A 27,567-nucleotide genomic window follows, 5' to 3' on the forward strand; every position below is an offset into this window, starting at 1 on the left:
CAGCTGCCCCCCCAGCCAGCCTGAGCAGCGCATGAAGCGGGAGAAGAAGCACCAGTCGTTCACGCTTTGCGAGGTCTGCAATATCCAACTCAACTCGGCTGCACAGGCGCAGATCCACTACAACGGCAAGTCCCACCAGAAGCGCCTCAAGCAGCTAAACAAGGGGAAGATGCCAGCAGCCCAAGGTAGGAGCCCACCCAGCAGGTCAAGGTTGCCCAAAGGCTGCCCTTGCTCTGGCACAGCTGCTCCGTTGGGCTCGTGGAAAGTGCAGAAATGCTGTATTTTGTCTTTGGCATCTGTCACTTGCTGGTCTACCTGAACTGCAGGGCTTCCCCCAGCTGTCACTGCCAGTCCTCCGGAGGTTTTGGGGCCCAAAGAGTCCATGCTGCAGTGGCAAAGAGACAGACACACGTGGGTCTGTCCATGTGTAAGCGTGGTTGCTGGTGCTCTGTCTCTGTGTGTGTCTTCTTGAGTTCTGTAGTTGGTTTGTGCAGCAAGGACATGAGCGTCCAAGGCTGGAGTAGCTGTCAGTTGTTGGGCTACTGGATGCTGCTTTCCAGGTGCCAACCTGACCATGTCCCTCCAGGCTCCTGCTGTGCACATTTCCTGTATCTGTGGTGAGTTTTATTCAAAATGCTGCTTAGATGTTGGTGCTGAGGCCCCTCACCTGTTGGCTGTGGCACACGGCAGGAGTGCTGGCACATGCAGGTGCTGTGCTGCTGGGCGGGAACTTGTGCAAGGGCAAGGACTCACTTGCCCTCTGTGCCATCTGCCAGCATTCACCTGGCCGGGCCCAGCTGGCTGCTGCAGATTTTATGCACAAAAGCAGGGAAATGTGCCCAGAAATGTCACCCTGTCAGCATGGCTGACCTGCTCTGCCTGAGCCTTTGGCTGTGAGGGTTTGTGATTAGCAGCAAACCAAGGGAATTTCGTAGAATCACAGAATGCCTTGAGATGGAAGGGACCTTAAAGATTATACGGTTCCCTGTTCCTGCTCTTACTAGAGACTGGGCAGGCTGGAGCCATAAATTCCTAGCATGGCAACAGTCATCTGTGTGCCAAATCCTGCCCTGACTGGTGCTGGTTTTGTTTGGATAAGGCCTGGGATATGCAAAGGAGCAGGACTCTTCATCAGCATTACTGACAGATGGAAATATTGCCGGCTATTTTAATGGGGAACGGGCTCATAAATTCCAGCCTGCAGCTTCCAGCTTCTCCCCTCGATCTGGTTGAGGTCTGATGGGAGGCTGTCCAGGGATATATTTCCTACTGAGCCAAAGAATCTTGGAGCATGCCAGTCTGCTCTTTGTGCTTCTGCACTGTCCCTGACCTGTGCCAGTGCCGGGGTGTGCAGCCCACGCACCCCTGGGGCCCCGCCGTGTCGGCCCCACACGCTCCCCTCTGCCGGGCACGGCGCAGTCGCTCCCGTGTGCGCAGGGCTCTGATCTGCTTATGTGGGGAAATTGCAGGCGGCAGCTGCTCCCCGCGCCTCCCCGTCCCTCCTGTTCCCGCCGGAGCTGACCTCTCCCTGCACTTTTGGTTAAAAATGTCACTTCCAGCGTTGTCTCTGTGAGCCTTTCCCAGCCTCCTGAGGCGTGACCCTGGGCGGCTGGGAACAGACTGATGTGACTCCTGTGCCCTCTCTGTACCAGTACCGGGGGTACTTGGTGCCACATGTGTGCCCCCAAAACACAAAGGGGACCAGCCCTGTCTGCCTTGCCCCAGTGAGGTGAGGACAAGTGCAGGACAAGCTCCTGGCTGGGCTGCAGCGCATGGGCAGGAGGGCACAGGCAGGGCTGGCAGGGTGATGGGGTGCTGGGGAAGCCCTGCCCTGCCTCATCACACTCCTCTAGAAGCCCTTCACCAGCCAGACCTGCACCTTCGGGTACTGAGAAAATGCATCTGCCTGCGGTCCTGGGAGGAGTCACCCCTTCCTGGGCAGCTGCCTGCTCCGGTGCTGGGCTCAGCTTGGCACAGCCCACAGACCGGAATGGCTAACACGGGTCTCCAGTGGCGTGTCAGCACTGGGGGAGCCTTGGGAGGTTAAAGACAGTGGATTAAATGAAGTAATTGAGTTAGACAAAGATGGGATGTTCCTCTGGGCTGGAATCTCTGTCTCACGCTGACATCTACAGCTACATCAAAGGCAGCTTCCCAGCCACCACTCAATCTCCCCACTCCCCTCTGGCTCCTCGGATCTGTTCTTCCCGCACAGGCTGTGATCGCTGGCGTCTTGTGGAGCAAAGCTGCAGAGGAGCGTCACTGGCAAACATGCTAATCAGTGTCATTACAATTCATTAGCTCTGTACCAGAAAGCCCTCAACTTAAAAACAAATTATTGCTTATTAGACGTTTCATTTTGCAAGACAGATCCCAGGTCCTTGTTGTCCTGTATGGAATCACGGTGAAGGTGGTGATTAGATACAGGGTGCCCACAGATGAAAGACGTTTTCGTGTTGCAGATGCCAGTTCTAATCCAACTGGGTCACGAGTGATTTAATTACTGCCTGTGATTTCCCAGGGAGCCCAAGTGATCTCAGTTTGCTCTGAGAGTCCTCGAGAACCGAACCACTGTCTAGTGCTGAGTGAGCAGGAAGAGCTGAGCCACCCCAAAATGGGGACTGGTGGCTGCAGGGGCATGGACAGGGGGCTGCTGCTTCCCCTCGTCCTGGGTGATCTCTGGGGCTCCCATTGCAGGAAATGCTGAGCTGGAGCATTTCAGGAACTTACACCCTGATCCAGTGCTCTCCCCAAAAGGGCTTTCCACCAATGTCTCAAAAAAGTCATGGGATGCAAAGAACAGCTCACGCTCGCTGCTACCAGAGCATTGTCTCTGGGCTATGCCAGCTCACATCTCCCTGAAAGGCAGTGGGAAGCACTCTCCTTTGGAGCATGAGGCTCTGGTTTCCCAGGCAAATCTGAGCTGACAGCAGCTCATACGCCTTTGGCCAGGGTCCGTGGGAAGGACACACTGTTCAGGCATCTCCTGTGCCAGGAGGGTTCACACAAGCCCCGAGCCCAACTCAAACCAATTTTCTTGGCTTTGGAGGCTGCTGAGCTGCTCCCCCAAACTAAATGCCAAGGCAGGGCCAAAACACCTGGAGGCAGCTGTGCCCTGGGGCTGATTCATGTCACAATCTCTTCCTCCTCTCCAATATCCCATGGCACAACGTACCCTGACCCTCTCCCTGGCTGCCCAATGCTGTCACCCCGCCTCACACTGGGGCTGCCTGGTGCTGTCCCCCCCCTCAGCAACACAGCCCTGGAACAACAGTTCCTTGCAAAGGGAAAGGTCCTGGTTTTCCCAATTATCTGCTGAAATGTCTGTCCATGCGTGTTTGGAGCAGAAAGGTTTGAGATGAGCAGAGAAATCGCTGTGACAGCTTCAGCATCACTGGGTCTGCAGCAGAGAGTGGGGCCCCCGGGAGGGGACGTGGGGACCCTGGGGGAGCCTGGGCTGCTCTGAGAGTCAGGAGGGGCTGGCGGCTGCTGGTGGGATTATCTTGGGTTTCACGGGGGGTGCCAGATGAACTCCCTGATTTTGATGGCTGGCAGGGAACCCACTCCCTTTGAACAGCTCCTGCAGAGCTGGGGTCATGGTGCCTGAGTCTGGGTTGTTGCCTGTTGCACTGACCAAGGAGTCCATGGCTGTGCTCTCTGCTGGGCTGGGACAGCCCTGCTGGGAGGCAACTCCTGAAAACCACCCAGAGCAGCACCTGGAAAGCCGTGCCCTGGGGTGGAGAGCAGCAGACGGAGGGGAACTGGTGCACCTGACCATGGGCAATCTAGCGGGTGTGTGATCCCACTCCATGATGCTGCTCCGTGATCGTGCTCTGTGGTCCTGGGCCACGTTCCTTTTCCATGACCCTGCTCTGTGTGCTCCGGCATCTCATTGCTCAGCTGCATTTCTCCTCCTTCCCCCACTGCTCTCTGCTGTCGCAGCCTTCCAGCTGTTCATTACCCAGCAAATGGGTGCCAATCCGTTTCAGGGATGTTCAGAGGGGCTTTGTCTGCAATGATCCCAATGTATTGATTGAAATAGTCTGCAAACATGTAGGATTAGGGTTTAATTGGGACTAATCAGGGTGCAGCAATTATTTCACTGCTAGGTTGGGGCTGGGATGTTCTCACATCTGCCCTTGATGGAGCTCCTGGCTGTGCTCAGCCTTGGTGCCTGCCAGGTCCAGCTCCAGCAATGCCAGAAGAAAAGTTGTTCTTTCTTGTTTCCTCCTTAACTCCTGCAGTGTTTTGCTGCTCTCCTGCTATTGGGACCTTTTGGAGAAATTTGGCAAGGACAGGCCAGGATCTGGCTGGCATGGGAGCCACTTCACGGCGTCCATCACTGAGTACATTGGCAGCACATCGGGCTCTCCCAAACTCCCCAACAGCAGATCCGTGCCCAGCCTAAGTGTTAAAGGGGGTTTAGCATTTGGCTGAGACTGGGTGCTGATCAATACCTTGTGCCCAAGCGGCACCAGGGTTCAGATTTTAAGCTTCTGTGAATTTATGGAGGACAAACATACGGAGTCCTCCTGCTCTGTTGGCCTCGGCTGCTCCCTTCAGCTGTGAGCAAAGATGAGCAAAAATAGCTTTTCAGATCAGATTTGAATAACCTGGAATCTCAGTGGGAGAAATATAATGTTTTTTTCATGTCTTAAAGATACTGGCTGGGATCAGGAAAAATTTGAAGAAGCTCAGTTGGGTAATTGTACATTTTCCTTCCCTCTGCTCATTCTCAGGCTTCTCCCTTCCCATTGGGGTGTAGGGATGGGGTGCAGGGATGTCCCTTGGGGCTCCTGGGGGCAGAGCTCAGAAGGCTGAGAAGGGAAGGATTTACCCCTGTCACTGGGGACTGGCAGAGAAGCCCTGTTTCACTAAATGCTCTTGTTCTACCAAAAAAGCCAATTTCTGTGGGGGGAAAGGACCTGTGGGCTCCATGTGAGAGGCAGCGCAGGAGCCCAGACCCCGCACATCGACTTCGTGCTGGTCCATGAATCCGGAGGAAACTGCTCCCTTTCTAAATCCTCAGAAAATACCCCATTATCTTGCTGTCCCTCCAAAAAGCCCAGCTATTCAGCTTTCTGTGGATTAATAACTGTAGCATAATTAATCTCTGATTTAATTGAGTCAGTAACTTCAAATAGAAAATGAATTGATTAGTGGTCAGCTTTGGCTGGAAGGTTTTTGTGGTGTGGAGCCTTCCCCACCAGGACCCTGACCTCCAGCTCTGCACCCCAGTTCTGGTCAGAGCTTCGGGGATATTTTTCCCTGATGCACTTATTCTAAAAAGAGCCTTAAAATTTAAACTCTTGGCCGTAAAATGACACGGAGAAGCTGCAGGGCTTTGCTTGTTCTACTGGGGCATGAAGGAGGTGGGAGGTCCCCACGACAGGGGCTTGAGGCACCCAGGTGGATGCTTCAGCTGCATCCATGGAAGGGCTTTGCTTTAAGAAATACAGAGACCAAGCCAAAATATATCAAGGTAAGATTATATATATCAAGTATCGTCTTTGTGTGGCCTGGTGGGGGCTGCCCGGGCCATGGGGGTGTCCGGGTGCCGCTGGATGTGGTGCTGGCAGAGGCTGTGCTGTGCTGCTGGCAGTGGCGATTTTCCCCAAAATCAGGAGGAAATTGCCTCGTGTTATTTTTAAGCCCTGCAGTTGTGAGCCATTTCTCTTTAATCGTGGATTTTGCTGTCACTTTCTTCCAGTCGGTTTGCTGTCAAGTTGCCTCAATAGTGTTTCACGGCCACTCAGCTCAGGGCTGTGACACACGTGACATTAATTAGAAGTGGATTAAGAACAAGGAGGAACATGTAGCCATGGAATATTTCACAATTTCCCATGTAGCATCAGCTCAGCAGATTTGGAAGAGGAAAGCCTGGGATTTATTTTAAGTGGGGAAAAAATGGTCAAAGCAGCAGCTAAACTGTGAGCATGTCCCAACTCGTCGGCACCCGCTGATCCCCGTCCCGAGAGAGCTCTGAGCCTGAAGGGGCCTTTTCCAGGGCTCGACCAGCAGCTCTGAGCAGGGGGTGAGGTCCCCGGAATGGGGGTGATGTCCCTCTAGGAAGGGAGCCCAGTGCTGGGGATGCTCTAGGGTCAGGCTTCTGGCTCTTGTGGCAACTCCAGGCACCGCATCCAAACGCATCCTGTTGCGGGGGCTTGGCTTTGCACCCCGAGCCCTTGGGGGCTGCTGTGTTTTAAACACCCCCAGGGAGGGGTGAGGACATGGGCGATGCCCGGGGGGCTCTGCTGTTCTCAGGGACGGAGGCAGCCACTGTCCTGCTCTGACGTGGGAGAGGCGAGCATCCCACCGCATCCCACAGCACCCGGCTGCATCCCCTAGCTTCCCGCTCCCGCCCCGGCTGTCACAGGGGATTAGAGGCGCTGGATGGAACAGGTCGTGCCGGGCTGTGCGTGCGAGGGCTGCGCGGCCGCCCCGTGCCCGGGCGCCGTCCCAAAGAGCACCGGGACTGAACGGGGGGGACCGGGGAGGGGTGACAGCCGCGGGGAAGTGACTTGTCCGGGTCTCAGCGATGGAAACGCCGCTGATCCCCCCCCGGCCTCCAGCCTCGGGCCTCTCTCCGTGCCCGCTGTGTCTCTGCCTGTGCGTGTGTGTGCACACGCGTGTGCTGCTCGCCCGGGGACGCGGGAGGAGCGAGCGTTTGGAGCCAGGCGAACGGGGAGGGGAGGCAGGTCGAGGGGAGCTGGGGGAGGGCAAGCCGGGGGTTGTGGGTAGGGTAGAGCTGTCACTGTGATTTAGGGTCGGCTGCTTAAACTGTTTTATGTTCCCAGACAGTAAGTCGTAAGCAATATAAAATTTTCTCTGAAGAGATGATCTCCCCTCGTCGTGCTTCTGCCTCTCTCTCAGAGTGAGCTCTCCTTTCCATAACCCCGTGGTGTCAGCGCGGGTGTGCACAGGGAGGAAGTGGGATTCTGGCCTTTGGAGCCATGTCCATAGGCTGGGATTGGGAGCAGGGATGCAGGGGCCTGCTCTCTGGTCCTGGTGCTGTTGGGAAAGCCGGTGATGCCGAGAGCAGAGCGGTGCAGAGCTCTGGATGAGCTGGCCGTGAGGGACTGGTGTGCATAGCTGTGTGTCCTTCCAGCACAAGGACCGTGGCCCTTCCCTGCAGCCTCCCCGGGCTGCCCCCAGCTCTCTGCTTGTGGAGCATGTGAGGCAGATCTGGGCTGTCAGAGCTGTTCGAGTTGCCAGGGCTGTTGGAGTTGCCGGAGCAGTTGGAGCAGGGCTGCCTCTGCCTGCTCACCTCAAATTCAGTTCCCTTCCTTTGTCATGCCCCTGAGTTCTTGCTGCGTTTGGAAACTTGCCCACAACACTGCTCCAGCTCACCTTTGGTATTTTCTACAGCCACAGACTTATGAGGAATAGTTTCATTTATCTGGCCTGTGCTGTGCCAGCTGGAGTGTTTCGGTGTGCTCAGTGCTGTGGCATCAGAGCATGTGCCCAAATGATCTCCCCGGCCTCAGCAGCTCCCAAGGAGCCAAAGCTAAGCAGGAACCTGATGGGTGAGACAAGAACCAGCATCACCCCTGGCTAATTAAGCATCCAGAAGATTTTGGGTAACTGGTTTCTGTGCCAAACGCCAGCTGACTCCATATGGGCCCTGTGGCCCCCCAGGAAATCTGCACAGGGCTAGGGGGAACCAAAGTGTGTTGGCAAGGCGGAACCCTCTGCCCTGTCTCTTCCAGGAGGGCCCTCCTCATTTAGATGGAAAATATTACACTCTCTCTGAAACTATTTCCAGGTGTAATTTCCACCCCTTTTCTAGATAACTAAATATTTTTACATCATCCAGTTTCTCCACCCTATTCGCAGACCTGTCCTGGATGCCTCTGTAATTAGCCATCTCCCTGGGAAAGATGATGAAGGTGGGAGGCACAGGCTCGGCTCCCAAAGCCCTGCTCACATTGGCTCATCCTTGGGGGTCAGAGCTGGGGTTCTGTGTCCCCTAGGGTCGCCAGAGCCCTCCACTGACATATGGCTCCCAGGTTTGCTCTTTTTAGATGCATAAAAGCAGAAATCTGCAGGAAGGATTAATTGTAAAAATGGAGATTAATTTTAAAAAATGGATCTGGGTGGGCAGTGTGAACTCAGCAGTTTGGTGAATCTCTGTTTATCAGGGGGGTCACAGGGGGACTGTGAGCTACAAACCCCATTCTCTTTGTGTGGGAACCCCCCCGGGGGAGGAGGATTCAGCCCTTAAAATATGTTACCTTAATCCTGAGCAAACTCAGGAGCAGGAAAGGTCAGCGCCTGCCTTCCTGGCCCGGCAGGGATGAACCGCCGGCGGCTGCTTCAGCCGGAGCCTTCTGCTTCTGATGGGGCTCGAATTACAGAGCAGAAGAAAACCGATACACATCCTCCAGGTCTATCAGTCTTGATCCTATCTGGCATCTTTCACCCCCAAATTATACCCTAAATCCTTGGTGAACAAAGTCAGCCAGAAAAGCTCTGGAAGGTTCAGCAGACTTGGGCAGGGGAGCACTTCCTGCTGGGCTTTTATCCCTGTCTCCTTTCTCCTTTATTGATGTGTTCATTGCCCAGTTCTGGTCAATATTTGTCAGGCTGCTTCTGGAGTCTGAGGCTGGGAAGAGCCAGTCCTGGATGTCCCTCAGCCAGTGAAGAGTTTAACCCTGCCCTCAGTAGTGTTTGGAGTAATCACTCTGTCCTGGAGTCTGTCCTCTCAAAGAGCCCAGTGAATTGGTGACATTGGTGCCCCAACTGAGCCCGAGCACCCTCCCCTTCTCCCTGCCCTCCCTCTCCCTTTAAGCCACAGGCAGGATTTGAGCAGACCTGCCCAAGCAAGCCCGGCTCTACAGTGGCTGCTGGCAAATGCTCTCCCTCTTAGTGCGTGTTTGGGATTTGCCTCTCCCAGGATGTGTGTGATGAGCTGCAGGTTGAGGGCTGGGGCCTGGGGCCATTCCACAAAGAGCCCTCTGGTTCTGTCCCCACGCTCTTGGGATGCTCAGCCATCAGTGTCCCACACGTGGATATCAACCTGTGTTGGAAAGTGGTGACCACGAGGGGCTGTGGCATCTGCCCCATGTTGACTCTGGGGTTTTTTTTAGTGCCTCCCACAGGATGGTGGAACTGATTGCCATGGCCCCTGGGCACCCTTCTCAGCCACCCTGGGGTAGATGCTTCAGCAGCTTCATCCCACAGCGGAGGGTGCGGGGAGCAGCAGCCACGGGCTTTGCTCCCTAGGATGTGGGGCAGCTGGAGGCACCACTGGGAGAGGGATGGGGGGTCCGGACCCCGTGGGAGGGTTTGTGCTGCTGCTCTATGCCAGCACTGGGGTACACGGACAAATATAGCAAGTTATGCACAGGACAGACCCACACTTCGGAGCTGGGAAATTCCAGTGATCCGCTGGGCTGGGCAGGGCAGGGAGGGCCGGAGGCGTTGATGGCAGGGGCTGTAATCAGCACCTGCAATTAGCCTCTGCTCCAGCTGGCCTCAAAGGCTCGGCCACAAAGCGCAGCATCCAACACCGCCGTTCCTCCCTCCCACCCCTCCATGTCACTCCAGCTCGAGCCCTTTCAGCCACGGCAATGCCAGCCAGGACCTGCTCGCCTGGCTGGGATAAATGCAGCATGAGCCGCAGCTGGGAGAGGATTTATTGAGGGAATTGCTGGTTAGGACTGGAGGGGCTGGTCAGGGCTGGGGGCAAGGGTGAATGGAGGATGGAGCAGGGGTCAGGAGTGTATGTTGGTCCAGCCAGTCCATGCCAGAGGGGCTGGAGGTCAGGAGATGCTAGACTTGCTCATGGCTTGTGGTTATCCCAGGGGAAAGGAGAACAGCCATCGTATGGTTGTCAGCCCCCTGCTCCTTGCAGTCTTTACGTTTCCAGCTCCCTCTGCTCGACGCTCCTTGCAGTAACGCCAAACCACTGATGACATTAAACAAATTAATATCGGGTTTAAATAGCCTGCAGGAGGCCGGGCCAGGCACGCGGGGCCAGCTGTCAATCCCGGATTAGCGAGTGCCCCAGCTAAACTTACTGCTGCTGTTAACAACCCTGACAGCAACACCCTGCCCGGGGCTCTGCCAGGGCTGCCCTGGTGCCAGCTGAGCCAGGGTGAAATTTGGGAGAAGGACCCATGGTGTGCCTTGGCCCAGCAGCAGTGCCCAGAGGGGCCCTGATGGCTTTAGTGCTTTTCAGTGCACCAAATTCTGTAACTTACCCCAAAAGTGCCTGGTCTGGCTGTGGCACACAGGAAGGGACTTGGTTTAATGTCTTCATTTTCACTCTGCTTATAGCCCAGTGGTTTCTGCCCAACTCCTTGAATTGTTTGACTTGAGGAAAATATTTAATTCCCTCCTCGTTCTTGTCTCCCATTCAGGGAGGCAGGGGAGGCGACTGTTTCCCCTTTTCACAAGCAGGTTTTTCATCATTTCCCTGTTTAAAGGGCAGCAATGTAAGCAAGTCATGAGCCTCGCCTCCTGAGAGGAAGCCAAAAATCAGCACAGAGAAGGTGCTGCCATGGGGAGCCCAACTGCCACAGTCTTTGCTGATGAACTGATGGGGAGGGCAGTAGGCCCTGGGCTCACGAAAACCCCAACCATGGGGGACTGGGATGAGCACCCCACCCTGGCCAGGCTGTCCGTGTCCACTCGTGTCACCCCACAATGGCATGGTTGGGTCAGACCCTGTGTGTTTCCAGCGCTCCGGGCTGGGGCTGAACAGAGCAGGGACCCACGGCTGCCGAGCAGAGATGCGGTCACCAGGCAGGGACACGCGGTCCCTGCCGCCGGGGAGCCTTTCCCGAGGGTGGGTGGCTGCTGCTGAGTCTCCCCTCCCCGAGCAAACCCCGCGGTGGAGACCCACGGGCGCATTTCGGCACGCGTCACCCCAAAGCAGTCACCTTGGAGGACTCAGAGAGAGCCCCGGAGGCGCAGCGGAGCCGGTGAGGGTTCCCTCCCCTCGCCCCAAGTTTCGGGGCTCGGGCAGCCCCGGCGCGGGGGCGGCTGTGCGGGGAGGGGGAGCGCCCGGTCCCCCCGCCCATTTCCACGCTGATAGCCGGCACCTCCGGCAGCTTCTCCCCCCGCGCTCCTGCGGGGCCGAGGCGGGGCCGGACGCGGGGCGAGGGGCGGCAGCGAGCGGGGCGGCGGGAGCGGGGGTGCGCCCGCCCGGCCCTGCCCGCAGCTCTGCCCGGCGAACGGGAGGCACCAGCAGCGCGGAGGCGACGCAGCCGCATCCAAAATGCTTCTAGGTGGGTGAAATGCAACTTTCCCGCAGCCTCATCTCTCCTTGTCGCCCTCCATCTCTCTCCTCTCCATCGTTCCTTCATCCCCCGGCTCGCCGCTGGCGGAGCCGCTGCTCGGGGGTGCAGCGGGACCGGGGCAGCCGCGGAGCTCGGGGGACGGGGGGGTATCGAGGGGCCGGTGGGGTTCGCGGGGAGGGGGACGGGGGTATCGCCTCGCCGCTGTCCCGGGGCTACTCCTCCCCGCACGGCCCCGGCTTGAGCACTCCCGTCTTCTGCCGGGTTCCTTCAGCTGGAGGAAAGGGCACTTTCCAGCGTCCGAGCTGTTCTTTATGGACAGAAACATACCGAATTGGTTCTTATTTTGCCGGTAGCTCTGCGCAGACTGTGTGTGTACGGGGGGATCTCTTCTCCACTTTGCGGTTTTGGCCACAAACTTAACTCTAAATAGTGAATCATTGAGGTGGGTTATTCGCTGCCGGGAAAGAACCCCGGGAATAAGCAGTACTCATGGAGTCCGGGCTCCGAGTGAGAGGCTGGGAATAGGCTCGGCATCAAACTCAAATATTGATTCACCTGTGGGGTCCCCATCCTGTTCCCAACAGGGCTTGGCACCCCAAATTATCCTTATGAGATTTTCTTGTTACTAAGCGAATCCTGTCGTTCCCATTCCTTATTGCCATTCTGCCTGAAAACCCCGTTAAAGACCTGCTCGTGTTATTTGCATCAGCTGAGGCTGTACCCTACACCCACAAAATGGTCCCTCCCCGCCCAGCACATAGGCAGCCTGTTCCCTCGGCTCCCAGCCTGCTAATCCTAATTACTTACGGGATTCAAGCTGAGTTTGACTCACTGCATCTTATTGATTTTTCCCAGGGCTGCAAAAAAAGGAGGGAAAAGGTTGTGTGCTGACGGGGCTGGATTTTGCCCTTGCTCTTTGTCTGGGTGTCAGCTCCAAGTTGTGTTTCTGCTGCACCTGCGACACAAATGTTCGATGCTTTTTGTGTGAAATGAGGCAGGGGGAGAGCGGCCGGCAGTGTCCTTGTGAGGGTGACCGGCACGGGTGGCCAGGTGGCTGCTGGTGGAGCTCCGTGGCCAGGCTTGGCCGGTGCAGACTCGAGAAGCGGAGCAGCGGCAGCAAACAGAACGTGACGCTGTTCTTGGACCCGTTCCGTGTGGATTCAGGGCTGGTAATTTTAGTGGTTTCGTTATTATCAGCGTTAACTTCGCGGCAGGCGCTGGGGCTGGGGAGCGTGGCCCCTGGCTGCTGGCAGCGATGGGTCCGGCGCGTCCCTGTGGGCAGCGGTGCCGCTTCTCTCCGTGCATGTTCTGTGCGCACCCATGTGAGCACGGGCACGTCTGCAGCTGCCATACACTCGCTTTCCTCTGCTAACATGTGGCTGGCGTGTGCTCTGTGGGTGCCTGTGGCTGCCGGAGAGCAGCCAGGCCAGGAACATGGAGGTTGTTAGCCTGGCACATCAGTCAGGACCACGCCGGGGTGCCCATGTTGGGGTGCCTGTCTCCCATGGATCAAGCTGGCCCCAGCTGTCTCTCATGGATCAATTTAATTTTTATAGTAGTTTGAAACACAATCTTTACTCTGAAATGTCTTTCCCCGTCTCTCTGGAGTGTGTAACACTAGTCGGGATATTTATCTGGAATACTCGTCAGGCAAAGCAGGTTTAAAAAACAAACAAAAATCCAACCCCAGAGCTTGCTTTTCACTTTGTGGCCTCAGATATGAAGGAAACACTGAATAGCCACTAAAGCTCCAATTTTGACCCTGCAGTGTCTTGGGCTCACTGATGATCCCCATGCCAGGACCATGTTGCTCCAAGTGGAAGAACGTGGTGGTCGGATAGTGCTTGTACGGTGATTCCAGCCTTGTCGAGAGCTGTGGGGGTGACGGTGTGGGGAGCCTGGCCCCACTGAGCTACTGGGTTTGGCTTTGGGGCTCCTTTGGCAGACGGTGGGACCGAACTTTCCCTGTGGTTGTTCTGGGTGGATTTCCCTGTAAATGCAGCAGTTGTTTTTATTACTGGGGCTTGCGCCAAGCAATGTCCTGAGGGACACATCTGTCCCCTGGTTTCGACCCTGAGCAATGGTGGGGGGGAGCATAGGGGGCTCTGACCTCCTCCAACAGCCTCAGCCTCCCCTTCAGAGTATTTTTAGACCAAGCTGTCATCTAATCTTGACCTCCAGGATGATGTGGGCTAGAAAATATCACTGTGTCTCCAGCATCAAGCTGAGGATATAATTCACAAATCTCTTTAGTCCATTTTTAATTATGCCTCACCTTGCTGCAATAATGAACTGCTAACAAGTATTTTGAGTGAATGTGAACTTTTTTTTGAAGTTTCTCAGTGCCAATGCTTCTGGCAGGTGCTGGCGGCACTCAGGCTTTGATGGTTTGTTTCAGCACCCACCTGATGTCCCTGAGCTTGTAATGACTGCAGGGGCTGGGGATTTAGCAGATTGCTTTTTTTTGCCTTTCCTGAGCGGGATGTTGGAAGGAGTGGGCTGGCTGCTCCCACTCTCCTCCAGAGTGATTATATTAGCATGGCCTGGGTAGGAGTGGCGGAAATTACAATGAAATACTAGAGGTAGGAAATAAAAATCTAATTAAAAAATAATGACAGATGTGTGTCATCTTCCAAACCCTGGGCATGACCATCCTGGCCTCCTGGGGTAGCTGTGGTTGGGGGGGTTACACGCTTCAGCTGTTGGGGAGCTGTGCTCAGGGAATAATGCTGGGGGCAGAGAGCAGGCGAGGGGGGATGAAGGGCTTCAGTCTCTCTAAAACTTGGGAGGGAAAATATGTGAGTGGATTGGGGTTTGAAAGCCCTCTTGGGGGCTTTGCCCTCCTGAAGTCTGAGTTGGTGGGTGCCCTTAGGGCAGTTCCCCTTTTCCCCCTACCCAAGCAAAGCTGGGACTGGCTGAAGCCCACATGGTTTCACTGCTAGGGGGGTTTTGGGGACAGCTGTGACACCGTCACGTGCAGGGTTTGGGTGTCACCATGGTGGGCTGTGTGCAGCGCTCTGGCACGTCTGGGATGGCACCGCTGAGAGGGAGCAGCCCGGCAGGGATGGCCACGGGCTGGAGCCTGGCTCTGCCACTGACCTGCCAGGTGGCCCTGGCCATGTCACTTATCCTCTCTGAACCTGTCTGTCTTCTCGTGGGTCCCCTTGGCTCTCCAGGGACTTGGTGCCAGCCCAGCCCCGGCTGTGCGAGGGAGGCACCTGCCTTCAGGTGCTTCAATAATAGAAATCATTAATTTTCACTGCTAATGGAAGAAACGCTGCACTATGAAAAATGTGCGTTGGCTTGGAGGCAATTCAAAAGGCTGGTGGAGACGGGAGCCCCTAATTTGTTCCAAATTGGTTATTTCACTGGAATGGTGAGAAAGCATCAATCTGAGGAGCTTTTCTCTCTTTTCATTTCTGTCAGCCGTTCCTTGGCTGTAATGAATTGGACTTGGCTGCAATTTTTACAATTTAAACTGTGTCCAGAATAAAGGCTGAACTGATCAGGGGCTCCAGTGCACTCCTGAGCTCTCCATCTCTCAGGAGGACCCTGGCCTCTTCCCCATCACCCCAGCGAGGGGTGGGCAGGGCTGTGGGCAGTGGAGCCCAGATCAGGGTTCAGTACTTGCCACCTCCCTTCTGCTGCCTCCAGTCAGGATGAGCCCACATCCCTTCCGAGCCCCTCAGTAGCTGTGGCAGAGGTCAGTGGGGTCTTGGCTAGGCTGCACCAGCCTGGCAGCAGTGCTGGCCATGACACAGGAGACACTGAGCTGATTGGGATTTCTGCTGGAGGAGGCATCCCTAAATGCTGATTTTTCAGATCATTACCTGGCAGATGGGAGTGCTGGGAATTAAAATCCAGAGGGAGTTGGGCTCAGTGCTTGTGCACAAAGGAGGAAAAGATGCTTGACAGAGCAAGACTGATATCCAGTTTTGCTCCCCAGCAGCTGTTTTCGATATCAGCGGTGTGGGGTGAAGTTCCCTATGGCTGCCAGGGAGGAAGATGCAGCCGAGCTGCCTCCCAAGGACCAGGTGCATGGACTGGAGGAAGCCCAGGGCAGGAGATCACCCTGTCCTTGCTTCTGCTCCTTGACAAAAGGGCTTTGCCCTTCTCAGCTGCTGCTCAGAGGAGCCTCAGCCTGGAGCTGGGGTCGCCAGCGGGGAGAGATGAGCATGCTAACCCCCCTCCCTAGCCCAGCCCAATAATCCTGTTGTGGCCATGTCCAGAGTTTGCAGGAATGTCATCTGAGTTTATTTCAAGGCTTGTTCCCTGCCAGCTGCAGTCACGCAGCTGAAGGTTGTGACAAGGCTGTGCAGGGGAAGGAGGCACGAGGCTGCATCCTGCAAGCTGGCAGTGGCTGTAGGGTGTGTGTGGGGGTCCCATGCCAGCAAGTCGAGGGGCTTCTTCTCCAGTAGCACCCCGTGGCTCCCTGTCTATGGCCCACTGCCCATGCAGGCCCCTCCGCAAGGACCTGAGTGTGCCGGAGCCAGAGTCTCTGTGCCCACAGTGGTGCTGGAAGGGCCCCCCCAGCAGAGGAGGAACAGCCCCTCAGGTACCCCGAGTTGTGCAGGAGAACTGGGACACAGCTGGGAAATACTGGGGTCCCCCAGTGTGTGCCCCATCCCCTTCTCTGTGTGGGAGCACCTTCTCCTCCCTGTGTCCCTTCCAGCATCTGCAGATCCCGCAGGCCACGTCCTTGCCAGATCCGCCCGTCCAGGCACCAGCCTGGGGGCTGCAGGAGTATTTTTAATTTGGCTGAGCTGACACGGTGCCGGGTGCTCTCTCCCACGTGAGACAGCGGCTCCTCGCAGCCTCCCCCCTCTGCCACACACGGCAGAGATTGAACTGAGCTGTCACCACCTTCGGGTGCGAGGGATGCAGCCGGGCAGCTCCCATGAGTCCTCCCTCCCCTGCACGCTCCCAGTTCATTTTGGGGGCTGTCTCAGCTGGGGTTTTGGGTGCAGAGGGTGAGCAGGGACCTGCAGGGTGCTGGGTCTTTCCTACCCCACGGCCTGTGGTGGCCAGGGGTGAGAGGGCTGGTGGAGCCAGGCACAGCAAGGTGGGTGGGCAGGAGAACTGGGGACTGCACAGGGATGGGGCTCGCTGGGGTCAGCAGCTTTGGGAACACCAGCACCTCCGCTTCCCTGCGGGAAGACTGTGCGTCATTTCCCAGAGCCTGACTGGCTTAGAGCAGGGATGGAAACAAAATCTCATAAATATCTTTGGACTCGGGGATTTAAAATTTTTTGGGGTAATATGGCTGGGTTTGCTTTCTTCTGTTCAGCTTCTTATAGATGCAGTAAGAAACCGTCAGGGAACCCATCCATGGATATGGGGCTGGAGTGCTGGAAGGGGTGCCAGGGATCGGCCCGGGGCATCCCAGTGGGAGCTGTGTGCCTGGGGTCTGCTCTGGCTGCCGGAGGTGTGGGATGCCAATGGAAACTGGGACTCAGATGGAAACTGTGGCTCATGGCTGCTGCCGCCCTTGTGCCGCGTGGATGATGGATGTGCTGGTGTGCTGGGGCACCTGCCCACCCAGCTCCTCAGGCACGGCATGGTCGGGAAAAACAGCAATAATTGGCTCAAGCCAAGGCGGCTACTGCTGCACGGGGGTAAACAGGAGTATCTCCAGTCCAGTTCCTCCAGGAAGGACATCTGACATCCGGCAGCTATGTGAGGGCAGGGTGCTCAGCAGGGTCAGGGGCATCCTGCAAATGCTGCCCAAAATTCGTGTTAAAGCTTGAGGCTTCCATCAGGAATGGGTGTGCAGGACAGAAGGGATCAGCGGTTTCAGCCTTGCCCCTTGCATGGAGCAGGCAGAGCAAGTGTGTTCTCGTCTGGAGTCCACTGTCTTTCCCGTGGATCCCAGTGCAGGGGGTTGGTGGGGGGGTCCTCATGGGAAGTGGAGTTGGTCCCAGCCACTCCTAATTTGGGGCTGCTGACCTTTGCCGTCCTGCTCTGGATGCTGGGAACCAGGGGATGGGACCAGGGGATGCAGCAGGCTCCAGCCTAAAAACTCATTAAAAAGGCTCAATCCTCTTTTTTTCGCGGCATTAGCACAAGAATAAACCGGCCGTGTTTTCACCCAAGGAGCCAGCTCTGGTTTCACCACCTCCTGCTCTCATTAACCCTGGGCTGAGGTGGCTCGGCAAGAATGTCTCCAGAGCAGGAAGAGCCTCTTGCCCCGGGATATGCGGTGGAGAGCCTAAAGAGAGGAATTCACCGGGGGCCGCCAGACCCCCCTGGTGCAGAGCCAGCCGGAGCCAGGTACAATGCAGCTCCTAATCCAGGCACATTCCGGTGGGCCACATCCCTCCTCGTGGCCCAACTCCACACTGGGAGAAGGGCGAGTCTGGGTGGGAGCATCCTTCAGCTCCCAGGCATGGGGTATGTGCTGGAGAACGAGGAGCGGGGTTCCCATCGGGGGTCCCACGGGACACTGGTGCCCCTTGGGATTTCAGTGCGCTCAGGAGCCCTGTTCGGGAAAGCAAAGGTGGCACAAAATCCTCTTTCTGGAAGTAGTTGAGGGGCTCTAAAGTTCACCTGCATTTATTGCTAAAAGAAAGATTTTGGGATGTGAGGAGCCATTCTGCTCGTTAGGGAGCCCTAGGGGGGCTTAGGAAAGGGGTTGGATTTCAGCCCCAGCCCTGCAGCTATGGACCAGGAGTGCAGGTAAGCAGGAACTTACAGCATTCCCTAAAGGTCTTGGACCTGGATCCTGCCGAAACTCCGTGTCCATGGCTTGGTGCTGCTCTGCCCACGGCTGCTTGCAGGGCACTTGGATCCTGGCTCTGCCGAAACCCAGAGACAGACACCCGTCCTGGCTGGCTGCAAACGCTCCCGCAGCTCACCCTGCTGCATGTGCCCAGCTGTCGGCTAAGAGAGCCGGGGTGGGGATTCCCGGGCACCCGATGCCCATCGCTCCTCGCACCTCGGGGGAAGGGGTCCCTCAGGTGAGGCACGGGGCATGGCTCAGCCTCAGGGGCCGCAGCCCATGGCCCAGCCACCACGTCCACCGTCTCCGCGGCCCACGCGGCCTTCCCCATCCCGGCCACCGCTAGTGGCCACTGCCGCCGTGGGCTGCCGGGAGCATCCGTGAGGCAGGCAGTCCTCACAGCAGCAAGATGGCTGCTCCCGTGCTCCCGTGAGCGCGGGCGGCCGCCGCAGGCTTTGTTCCCGCAGCCGCCGCGCTCGGGGCTGCGGGGCGGGGGGTGCAGCCGCCTCCCCCCAAACACCCCGCTGCTTTTTGTTTTATTTTTGGCTTTGCGTTGCTTGGCTGGGTTTGTTTGGTTTTTTTTTTTTGGGGGGGGGGGGTTTATTTTGTTTTTGTTCTTGGTTTTTTTTTGGTTTTTTTTTTTTTAAATTAGATTTTTTAAAAAATTATTATTATTTTCTTCCCTTTTAAAAACCAAAACTGGGAAGTTTGCAAGCCCCCCGCCCCAAAGCTTATGGCAGCCTTTCCATGGTACGTATGTAGGGGCGGGTGAGCGGGGTGGGCACGCTGGGCTGGGCGCTGGGGCTGCTCCGCTCACTCTCACGGGCACGGCGGGACGCGGCCAGGGCTGATGCACCAGGGACGAGGGTCAGGGCAGTGGCTTGTCCTCTCACAAGTGAATCCCGATCCTGCCCAAACTTCCCGGCGGGGGGAGAAGCAGGCTGGTGGGGGGATCGGAGTGTGACCCCCATCCCGAGCTGCTGCCGAGTCCCCCACGATGCGCAGTGCCGCTCTTCCCGTGGGCAGCAGCAGTGAGGGGTGCTGGGCTGGTGCCAGAGCGCCACGGGTGCTGCGGGAATGGGCGCTGTGGGAAGGGACGCTACGGCGCTCTGCTCCATCCCAACCCCCGCCCCGGCCTCGTGCATCCCACACACTAATTGCTGCTCCTTTTTTGTTTTTTTTTCTTTCCAAGGCAGCAGCTTCTGCTGGAGCAAGTGCTGGGGGGGGGGGGGGGGGGGCTGTGGGGATGGCTTGACAGCCAATGGGGTCAGTGGCAGGGAAAGAGCACAGGAATCCACCCCCTGGGGCCATGCACCATCCCATTGCAGCCAGGGCGCTCGATGCCCATCCGGCGCAGGGATGGGGTTGCTGTGCCTGGCAACTGCGATGCCCGGGACTCCAGGGTCACCCACCAGCGGTGCCCAGGGTGCCCCGTGGGGAGCACTGTCTCCATAGGGTGGGCATTCGCGCTGCTGGGAGTCGTGGTGGTGTTGTTCTAGCGCCTGAACTGTGAGGGTTCCTTCCACCTGTTCCCACAGCGCTGTGGCAATGGTTCTGGTTTGGGGGCTTGTTCTTCAGAAAACCCCCAAGTTCTTCATCGGTGTCTCAGCAAGTCACGTGGACTGATGGTATTCCCCAGTTTCACTGCCTCTGAGTAGCCATGTTCTTTCTTTTTTCCTTTGCACTTTGGTTCTCCTGCTTCCCCATGCTGCACTGGGTTCTTCCTCCTCCTCTTCCCAACACCTTTAGCAAGGGTCAGTTTGGATTTTCAGTCTGGTTCATGGAGAAATGTGAGGATCAGACTGAGTGGGCCTGAAGTGCAGGGAGGAGGTCGAGTGAATGCTTAAACCCTTCAGGTCCTGGTTTGGTTACATGTGTGAGTGCTTTGCAGCCTCTAGCTCAGTAGATATTCGGGAGCCTGGCCTGGAGTGGATCCGGCGCGTCACCCCCTGGGAGGGACACGAGGATGGCACTGAATGATGGCTCCACTGCCATGGGACCTGCCATGGCTTCGGCAATTCCCTGGAAGAGAGACAAACCAGGCAGGACTGAGAACACACGTGTGCACACAAGCACATGTGTCTGAGCTAGCTCCCAGTCACCCTTGTTCAGCTCCAGGGCCCTGACAGTCACTGTCAGCAGCAGGTGGTGCTCCTCCAGGGCTGGACACTCGTTTTTTGAGTGTTTCAGCCAGCGCTGAGCCTTCCTCACCTTCCCAGTGCCAGCACAGTGGGGAGGGCTGCTCCGGGGGGAAGCGTGTGGGTGTTCCTGTGGTGACGGGACCGTGTGTGTGTGCGCCAGTCCCACCAGCGACACCGAGAGCTTCTGGTGATGATGATGAGGTGCTTGATGGGATCCCCCCGTGTGGTGCTGGGGCTGTCGCACAGCCTGGCCTGTCCTCAGCACCACTGCCACCGCCGCTGTCACCATGACACCACAGCTGAGCCCTGGCTGAGGTTTGCAGGGCCCTAATCCCTTTCCCTTGTGTCTCTTTCATCTCCAGTCGGACCAGGAGAGTGGTAATAGACCGTCTTACTAAATTAAATGTGCAGGCTGCTCCTCAAGGCACGGTGCGGTTCAACCGTAGTGTTTGATTTCCCAGCCACACCAGTATGGTGCCTCCAGGAAAAAAGCCAGCTGGGGAAACTTCCAATTCCAATAAAAAGTGTAAACGCTATTTCAATGAGCACTGGAAGGAAGAATTTACCTGGCTGGAGTTTGACTATGAGAGGAAACTCATGTTTTGCATAGAGTGTCGGCAGGCACTGGTGAAGAACAAGCACGGTAAAGCGGAAAACGCCTTTACCGTGGGCACGGACAACTTCCAGCGCCACGCGCTGCTGCGGCACGTCACCTCCGGCGCGCACCGCCAGGCGCTGGCGGTGAACCGGGAGCAGCTGGCCTTCGAGACCCGTGTCCATGGCCACCCCGAGCTGCGCTCGGTCATCAAGGTGGAGGTGAACCCAGCGAAGGTGGCCGTCCTCACCACCGTCTACTGGATGGCCAAGGAGGAGATCCCGGATGAGAAGTGCTCCTCCCTGCTCAGCTTCCAGAAGTTCAACCTGTGCCAGGCGCTGCTGGCCTCGGAGCACAGCGAGTACTACCACCCCGGCAGCGTCAGGGAGATGCAGGTGTGTATGCGGGGCTGGGGGTCCGCACCTGCGTGCCGGCCGCGACGGAGCCGGATGGTGCCGCGTGGCCACCGCCTTTGGCAGAGCAGGGATGGTGCCTGCGCCCTCCAGGAGCTCCCTGAGCCTGCCAGGCTGCTTTGCAGGATGAAAGCTCAGGAGTTCAATTAGCACACGAGCACTGTGGGTTTTTCCTCTTTTGCCCTAAACGGAGTGATCAGAAAGATCAAGTAGCCGGAGAGTTTGGAAAGGATTTTCTGAATTTTAAAAATGCTTCGTGCCTGCTAAAATCAAATTAAATTTTTAGTGAGTCTTGGCCATTTGCCAGGCTTTTCAGCTCTCTGCAGAGCCTTATTTTGCTGCTAAACGCACTAATTAGGTTTCCCAGCCTGTGGTGATCCTTGCAGCACTCACACATACACAGAAAGTTTTCCCTCCAAACTGGGGAGTTTGCCTGAAATGGGGGGAGTGTGAGTAAATGAGTAAATCTGGAAAAAACATTGCAGTTTTGCTGCTGCTCTTGCCCCTGCTGGGCCAGTGAAGTGGAACTGCTGGAGTTCAATGTGGGAGGTGGGTTCCCGGTGTCCTGCCTCACTGCCAGCCTAGGTGGGGGGCTTGGGAACGGGATGTTGGGGGCTGAGGGGTCAGTGCTACTGGTGGTGCTGTGTCCTGCTGTAGCTGTGGGGCTCTGACCCCAAGCTCAGGGCAGGAGCCCTCAAGCTCTCAGCAGCTTCCGACAGTGCTCGAGCTGCCGAACAGGAGCAGGAGGAGGCAGCTTAGTAGGGAAAAAGAAAGTGATTTCCAGCTTCTGTGTGTGCAGCTAGTGTAAGGGCTGTTGCCTGGCTCGGGCCCTCGTGTGCTGTGGACCTGTGGGTGGGAGCCCACCTGCTCGCTGTGTGCCGGGTGCTGCGCATCTCCCACTGCCTCTGAATCTCATTTGTGTTTCTCTCTCCCTCCCTGCACCCCTCCTTCAACTGGCCCAGGCAGCCATTGCTAAAGTCCTGCACAACGAGGACAGGCACAGGATCAAAGCCTCGCCGTTCGTTGGGCTGGTGGTGGACGAGACGGTGGATGTCCTGGAGCACCGCAGCCTTGCCATGTTCACCACCACCGTCTCCCCCTGCAACGGGCAGACCTCTACCACCTTCCTGGGCAGCTTCGAGCTGCCCACTGGGGAGGCCTCCACTGTGGAAGGCAAGGTGGGTGAGGTGATGCGCTCCTTCGGCATCCCCACCATGAAGCTCACCTGGCTCAGCGCTGACAGTGCCTCACTGGTGGCTGAGCGGCTGAGTGGGGTGGGGACCGTGCTGACCTCACTCTGCCCACTCCTCACTGAGGTGCACTGCTTGTCCCACGGCACCTCCCTGCTGCTGGCCGAGAGCATTGGCACCATCGAGTACCTCCAGAAGTATGAGACCACCGTGGATGCTGTGTATAGGCTCTACTCCAGCTTCCATGGGGAAGGCAATAGCCTGCAGGAGCTGCGGAGAGTCCTGGACCTCTGTGAGATAGACCTCGGGAGCCCCAAAGCCATCCACTGGACTTCTATCTTCCCAGCTGTAGAAGCCATTGACTCCTCATGGCCCACACTGGTGCTGCTGCTGGAGAGCGAGGCGGAGCGCTCGCCTGTGGCCCGTGGCCTCTGCGAAGAGCTCAAGAAGTTCCAGTTTGTGGCCTTCACCAAGATCCTCCTGGATGTTCTCCCCATCTTCCAGAAGCTCAGTCGCTTCTTCCAGATCGAGGACTTCGACCTCTCCATCTTGAAGCCCATAGTCTCAGCCACAGCCACCACGCTGCAGGCCCAGCAGAACACCAGTGGCCAGAACCTCCGGGAGTTCCTCAGCGAGATGAACAAGCACCCGCAGGACGGCCGGGAGGGCGAGAGCCGCCTCTACTACAGGGGCATCGAGCTGGCCAACTGCTCCCAGGTGCACCTGAAACACTTCGAGCACCTGAAGGAGAGCTACCTGGAGAGGGTGCGGGGCAACCTGCTGGACAGGTTCCCCAGCAGCGTCCTGGAGGCCATCAGCTCCTTCTCTGCCATCTTCAACCCCAAGTGCTACCCCCAGTCTCTGGAGGACATTGGCAGCTATGGGGTCAGCGAGCTGAATTTCCTGCTGCAGGTGTACTCACGGGTGGTGGTGAGTGAGAGGGCCCTGAGTGACTTTCCCCTCTTCAAGCGCATCGTCTTCAGCCTCAGCCAGCTCTCCTTCAAGGACCTCTGTATCAAGCTGGTCTACAGCAGCTCTGAGATGCACGAACTCTTCCCAGACTTCGCTGTCCTGGCAGCTATTGCCCTGGCCTTGCCGCTGGGCTCGGTCCTTGCTGAGAAGATCAGCCGGGGCCGGGAGCTGCTGAAGCGTGGCCGGTCACGCCATGTGAAGGACGAGGGGCTCTCTGACCTCATGAAGATCGCCATCGACGGGCCAGCCATCAGCGAGTTTAACTTTGCATTGGCCATCGAGTACTATGAGAGCATGAGGGAGTCTGGGTTCATCATGGCACAGGTGAAGTGAGTATGGCTGCTGAGGGCCGAGCCCTTGGGCAGGAGCCGGGGCCTGCGGGCAGCCCCCAGTGCCAGCTCGAGGCCACCTTTCTGCATCACTGGTCACCGCTGGGGCCGGGCAGCCGCAGTGGATGGTGATCTGCGCCGTGCTGGGAAGAGAAAACGGGATCCTTCGCAAAGCTGTGCTGGTCCCATGACCACCCCTCCCTCATGCCCCAAACACTGGTTTGAATCGCCCAGAATTCAGAATCCTGGGGCCACCCGAGCTCCCAAATTGCGATGAGTTTTTTCCAAGGGTTTGTCATTATTTTGTTTTAGGGAGATGAAGGCAAAGCTCTTGAGCTCAAATGTCACGTTGCCTTTGCACAAAGATACCCAGCAGCTTTTGCTTAATGCTCTGCAAAAATATGGGATTTCTGTTATTCTGGAGCCTGGAGAGCGAATGCAGAAAAGGCAGCGCATCCTCCCAGCTCTGCGCCGACCCCAACATGCCTGGCGGTGTTGTGTTGGTGTTCCTTGCGCACAGCACAGGGTATTTTTAGCAGTGGCATCAAGTCATGATCATTTCAAGAACAAGAGATTTAGGGAATGATATTGTAATGGCTGAGGAAATAGTAACTTTAAATGCATCATTGTGTGCATATGTGTATGTGTGTATATATATAAATATACATATATAAATATCTATATTAAAAAGGTCTATCTTAATTTTCCTAAAGTTTAAAGTATAAGGATGTCTAAAAGGACTTTTTTTTTTTTTTTGCAAAGACAGAATAAATTATGAGCAGAGGTCCAAAAACAATCACTAGCTAATTTCTGGTCTTTCCAAAATGTCCTCATGTCCCGGAGTTCCCTTTGCACCCTGAGCTCTTGGCAACCTGCAGTTCAAGAGAAAGTCCTTCAACACCTGCTTTCAGGACCAACTGGAGGTGTTCAGTTTGTATTTCTCCTCTGAAGCATTACTCTCTATCCCGAGGTCAGCGGAGCTGTTGGTGCCTGCAGCAGGCAGGAGCTTGGGTCCCTCTGCCCATGAGTCTGGGGGTGCCAGCGTGGTGGCCAAGCGGGGCTGGGGTACTGCTGGTGTGTCCCAGTGTGACAGGGCTTTGCTGGTTTTGACTTGGAGAGCTGTTTCCTTCAGTTCAGGCTGGTTCTAATCAGCAATAAACCCAGTGCAGCAGCATGAAGCATCACCTCAGTTGAATCCTGGGTGCCGGCTCCTCTACTGGAGCTGCCAAAAGCTGGAAATGGGGGGATGTAGCACATCTGCTGCCCCACGGTCCAAGTCTGGTTGCTCTGGGAGTCCAGTGCAGTGCAGTCTCTTTGTTACTGGTCCAGATCCCAGAGGTGCTGGGGCTACACTGTGCTGCTGTCATGGTCCAGCATTGTGACAGATCTTGCCCCTCTTCTCTGGCCATCAGCCTTTGGCATTGGGGAGCCTCCTGGAAGCATGCTTGTCCAGAGACAAAAGATTTAAAGCCGTGTGTAAGGATTGAGAGACACCATCAAAATTTGCTGAGAACATCTCCCAAGCAGGAGGAGCCTCCGTGTGAATAAACAGCTCCGTCTCCATCTGGCCTGGGCAGACTCCACGCCAGATGCTCTCTGAGGCAGCGGCGTCTGCGGAGATGGCTCCTTGGCAGACTCATGTTGGCACAAGAACCTGCAGCGTTGGCCCCACTGCCTTCAGAGGCAGCTCTGGGAGGTTCACAGAGGCGGGTGTCAGAGCACAACAGTTGCTCTGCTCTGCCTCACAGGGACCAGGAGAAAAACCTGCTGCAGGTGTGTGTTCAGTGGCTGTGTAGAGTGAAGGGGTGGGGGACAGGCTGGGGATGGTGGCCAGTTCAGGTGAGCTTGGTTAAATGTGGGGCTGAAAATTTCTTTAAATTCCAAGGGATCTCCACAAGAGTCACTTGTCTGCAGGACAGGAACTGGGTGGGCTGAGCCCCAGGGAGAGGATGTGCAGGCTGCAACGACTCTGGGTGAGCCCCAAGCAGAGGACACGCAGCACCACAGCAGGGACATCGTGGCTTTGGCATCTCTTCATCAGGCCTGGACCGTATCTGTGGAACTGGGGGGGGGGCACAGAAACAACCCCCCCAGACTGCAGCAGGTGCTTGTGCCAGGAACACATGATTCCTGTGCTGCCCTCCTTGCACCAGCCCCTTGGAATGCTCTGCAGAGCCCGGAGCATGTCCTATCCCAGGAGGACCCGCAGTGCCAGAGCAGCAGTGTTTGCTGTGAAGGTGGGGGCTCCTCTGCCAAAACGGGAGGGGGGCCCAGAGTCGGGGCTGTGCCAAAAAGCTGCACCAGCACAGCCTCACCTGCTGCTGGCCATGCCCGTCACCTTGGGTAAGGTCGTGTCATTCTATACAGACCTGGGGCCCTGCCACTCTCCCAAAAGCAAATCCCCTTAATTGAGTGTCTAATTAATACCTAAAAATACTGCCCTCAGCTGCTGCCGGAATCTGCCCTGCAGCAAAGGTAAGGCAGTACCCACAATGCCATGGCCCCATAACCTTGGGAAGGTGCCCCAAGAGCATCATGCAGGTGCCCCAGCAGGGTGATGTGACATGCTGGGGAGCTTCACTGGAGTGGCCTCAGCCCTCTTCCTGCTCCTCGGGGTCTTGTCTGCTTTGGGGGCAAAGCCAGGTGGGAAAAGACCTGCCCATCTGCCCCCACTGGGGTTTCTGGGCTCTCTCCGACTGCCTGGTTTATCCCAGTCCAGAAATGGGTTTAATCCACAAATTTGAGCTCAAGGATGTGCCAAAGAGGTTGGCATATCTTGTCTGTACCATTGGTGGTGGCCGATCCCGGGAGTCTGTGTCCCCTCAGCACCCGTCCCGTGCCTGCCCAGTGCAGGAGCTGCTCCCCAGGGGAGTGAACCCTTCGGCCTGCAGCGTTAGCTGAGCTGCAGCATCCCTTCTTGTAGTTACTGATTTTGGGGCTGAAGTGATTGCCCACCTCTTGTTCCTCCCATACATACATATTTATATATATGTATATTTAATGTTTTTAAGGCCAGTGCAGTCAGTGCAAATCGCACTGACTGTGACGAGTGGCACCCCTCGTGATCCAGCCCCAAATGCCTTTGCTGCTCTCGCGCGGGGCCGCGGCTGCGTGTGCCGGGGGTCCCAGGGCAGCTCCTCTGGCGCCGGCCCGGCCGTCTCAGATGATTTGATGTAGAAATACTGTTTCACGCCTCAGAAGGTTAATTATGCACCGCTCACCCAGTCCTGCTCGCTGCTGCTGTAATGTTATTTATTTATTTTTAAGCGGTTTCACAGATTTCCCTTCTGGGCGACTCTGGAATTAACTCGATCAGTGCACGCCTGATGAAGCAAACTGTAATTCCTCCCCGGAGTCAGGCCTGGCTTGGGGATGGCTCCGGCGCCGTGGCAGAGCCGCCGCGTGCGCTCACCCAGAAAGAGGTCATTGGTGCCCATGGGGCTGGCGACGAGCACTCGCTGCTCAAATCCAGGGAACCTCTCAAACTTTGAATTTCAGATGCATGTCTCAGCTCCTGCACCAGCCAGGATTGGTGCGGGGCAGGTGCGGAGCGGAATGAGGAGCAGCGTCAGCCTGGGGTCCTTATTCTGCATAGCTGAGTGCGGGGGACTGGAGGGGGGCTCAGGCTCAGTGCTGTCGCAAGAGGGGCTGGTGGTGACAGCAGTGTTCCTGCTGTGGGAGTGGGTGCTGGCCGCTGTCAGCCTCCCACAAGGGGTGTTCTCGCATCCAGGGGGGCAGTGGGATGGGGTTGTGCTGTGCTGGGTCAAGGGATCCGTGATGCCTTTGAGGTGAAAAAGAACCCAAACCTCAAAAAAATCCAAAGGAGCGAGGAACACTGACCTTGTCCTTGCTGCAGGAAAAGGGATGGGGCTGTGGGTGGGTTGGAGGGGGTACAAAGCTGTTTGGGATGTGAATGGGCTCTTCTGGTTCACAGCAGTCTGGAACTGTTTCTTATTCATTGTG

At 56.6% G+C, this 27,567-nt stretch overlaps 2 protein-coding genes and 1 long non-coding RNA gene across 5 annotated transcripts in view; 2 read left to right on the plus strand and 1 right to left on the minus strand.

The window, feature by feature from the left end:
- The window catches only part of ZNF385C (zinc finger protein 385C), a 58,673-nt gene that overhangs the window by 17,749 nt on the left and 13,357 nt on the right, over nt 1-27,567 (plus strand). The window contains exon 1 of one of the 3 annotated variants that reach the window (XM_048316927.1): nt 11,128-11,234. The exons of 1 other annotated variant lie outside the window; for it this stretch is intronic. In XM_048316927.1, coding sequence (XP_048172884.1) covers nt 11,225-11,234 — 10 coding nt within the window. In that variant the 5' untranslated portion in view covers nt 11,128-11,224. Of the gene's footprint in view, nt 1-11,127; nt 11,235-18,625; nt 18,715-27,567 lie in introns of those variants that run through there. One more of the 3 variants, XM_048316932.1, reaches the window with a different exon arrangement.
- On the plus strand, nt 103-24,281 carry C1H17orf113 (chromosome 1 C17orf113 homolog). Its single transcript, XM_048316906.1, has 3 exons — nt 103-185; nt 20,468-21,095; nt 22,076-24,281. The coding sequence occupies exons 2-3, from the start codon at nt 20,577-20,579 to the stop codon at nt 23,606-23,608; spliced, it is 2,052 nt and encodes a 683-aa protein (XP_048172863.1). The 5' UTR covers nt 103-185; nt 20,468-20,576; the 3' UTR covers nt 23,609-24,281.
- LOC125332239 lies at nt 15,478-18,298 on the minus strand. Its single transcript, XR_007206415.1, has 2 exons — nt 17,938-18,298; nt 15,478-17,724 (listed from the first exon to the last, which is right to left on the minus strand). It is a non-coding gene; the product is annotated as an uncharacterized LOC125332239 (long non-coding RNA).

Source organism: Corvus hawaiiensis, chromosome 1 (assembly GCF_020740725.1).
Source record: "Corvus hawaiiensis isolate bCorHaw1 chromosome 1, bCorHaw1.pri.cur, whole genome shotgun sequence".
In the NCBI taxonomy this organism is placed as follows: Eukaryota; Metazoa; Chordata; class Aves; order Passeriformes; family Corvidae; genus Corvus; species Corvus hawaiiensis.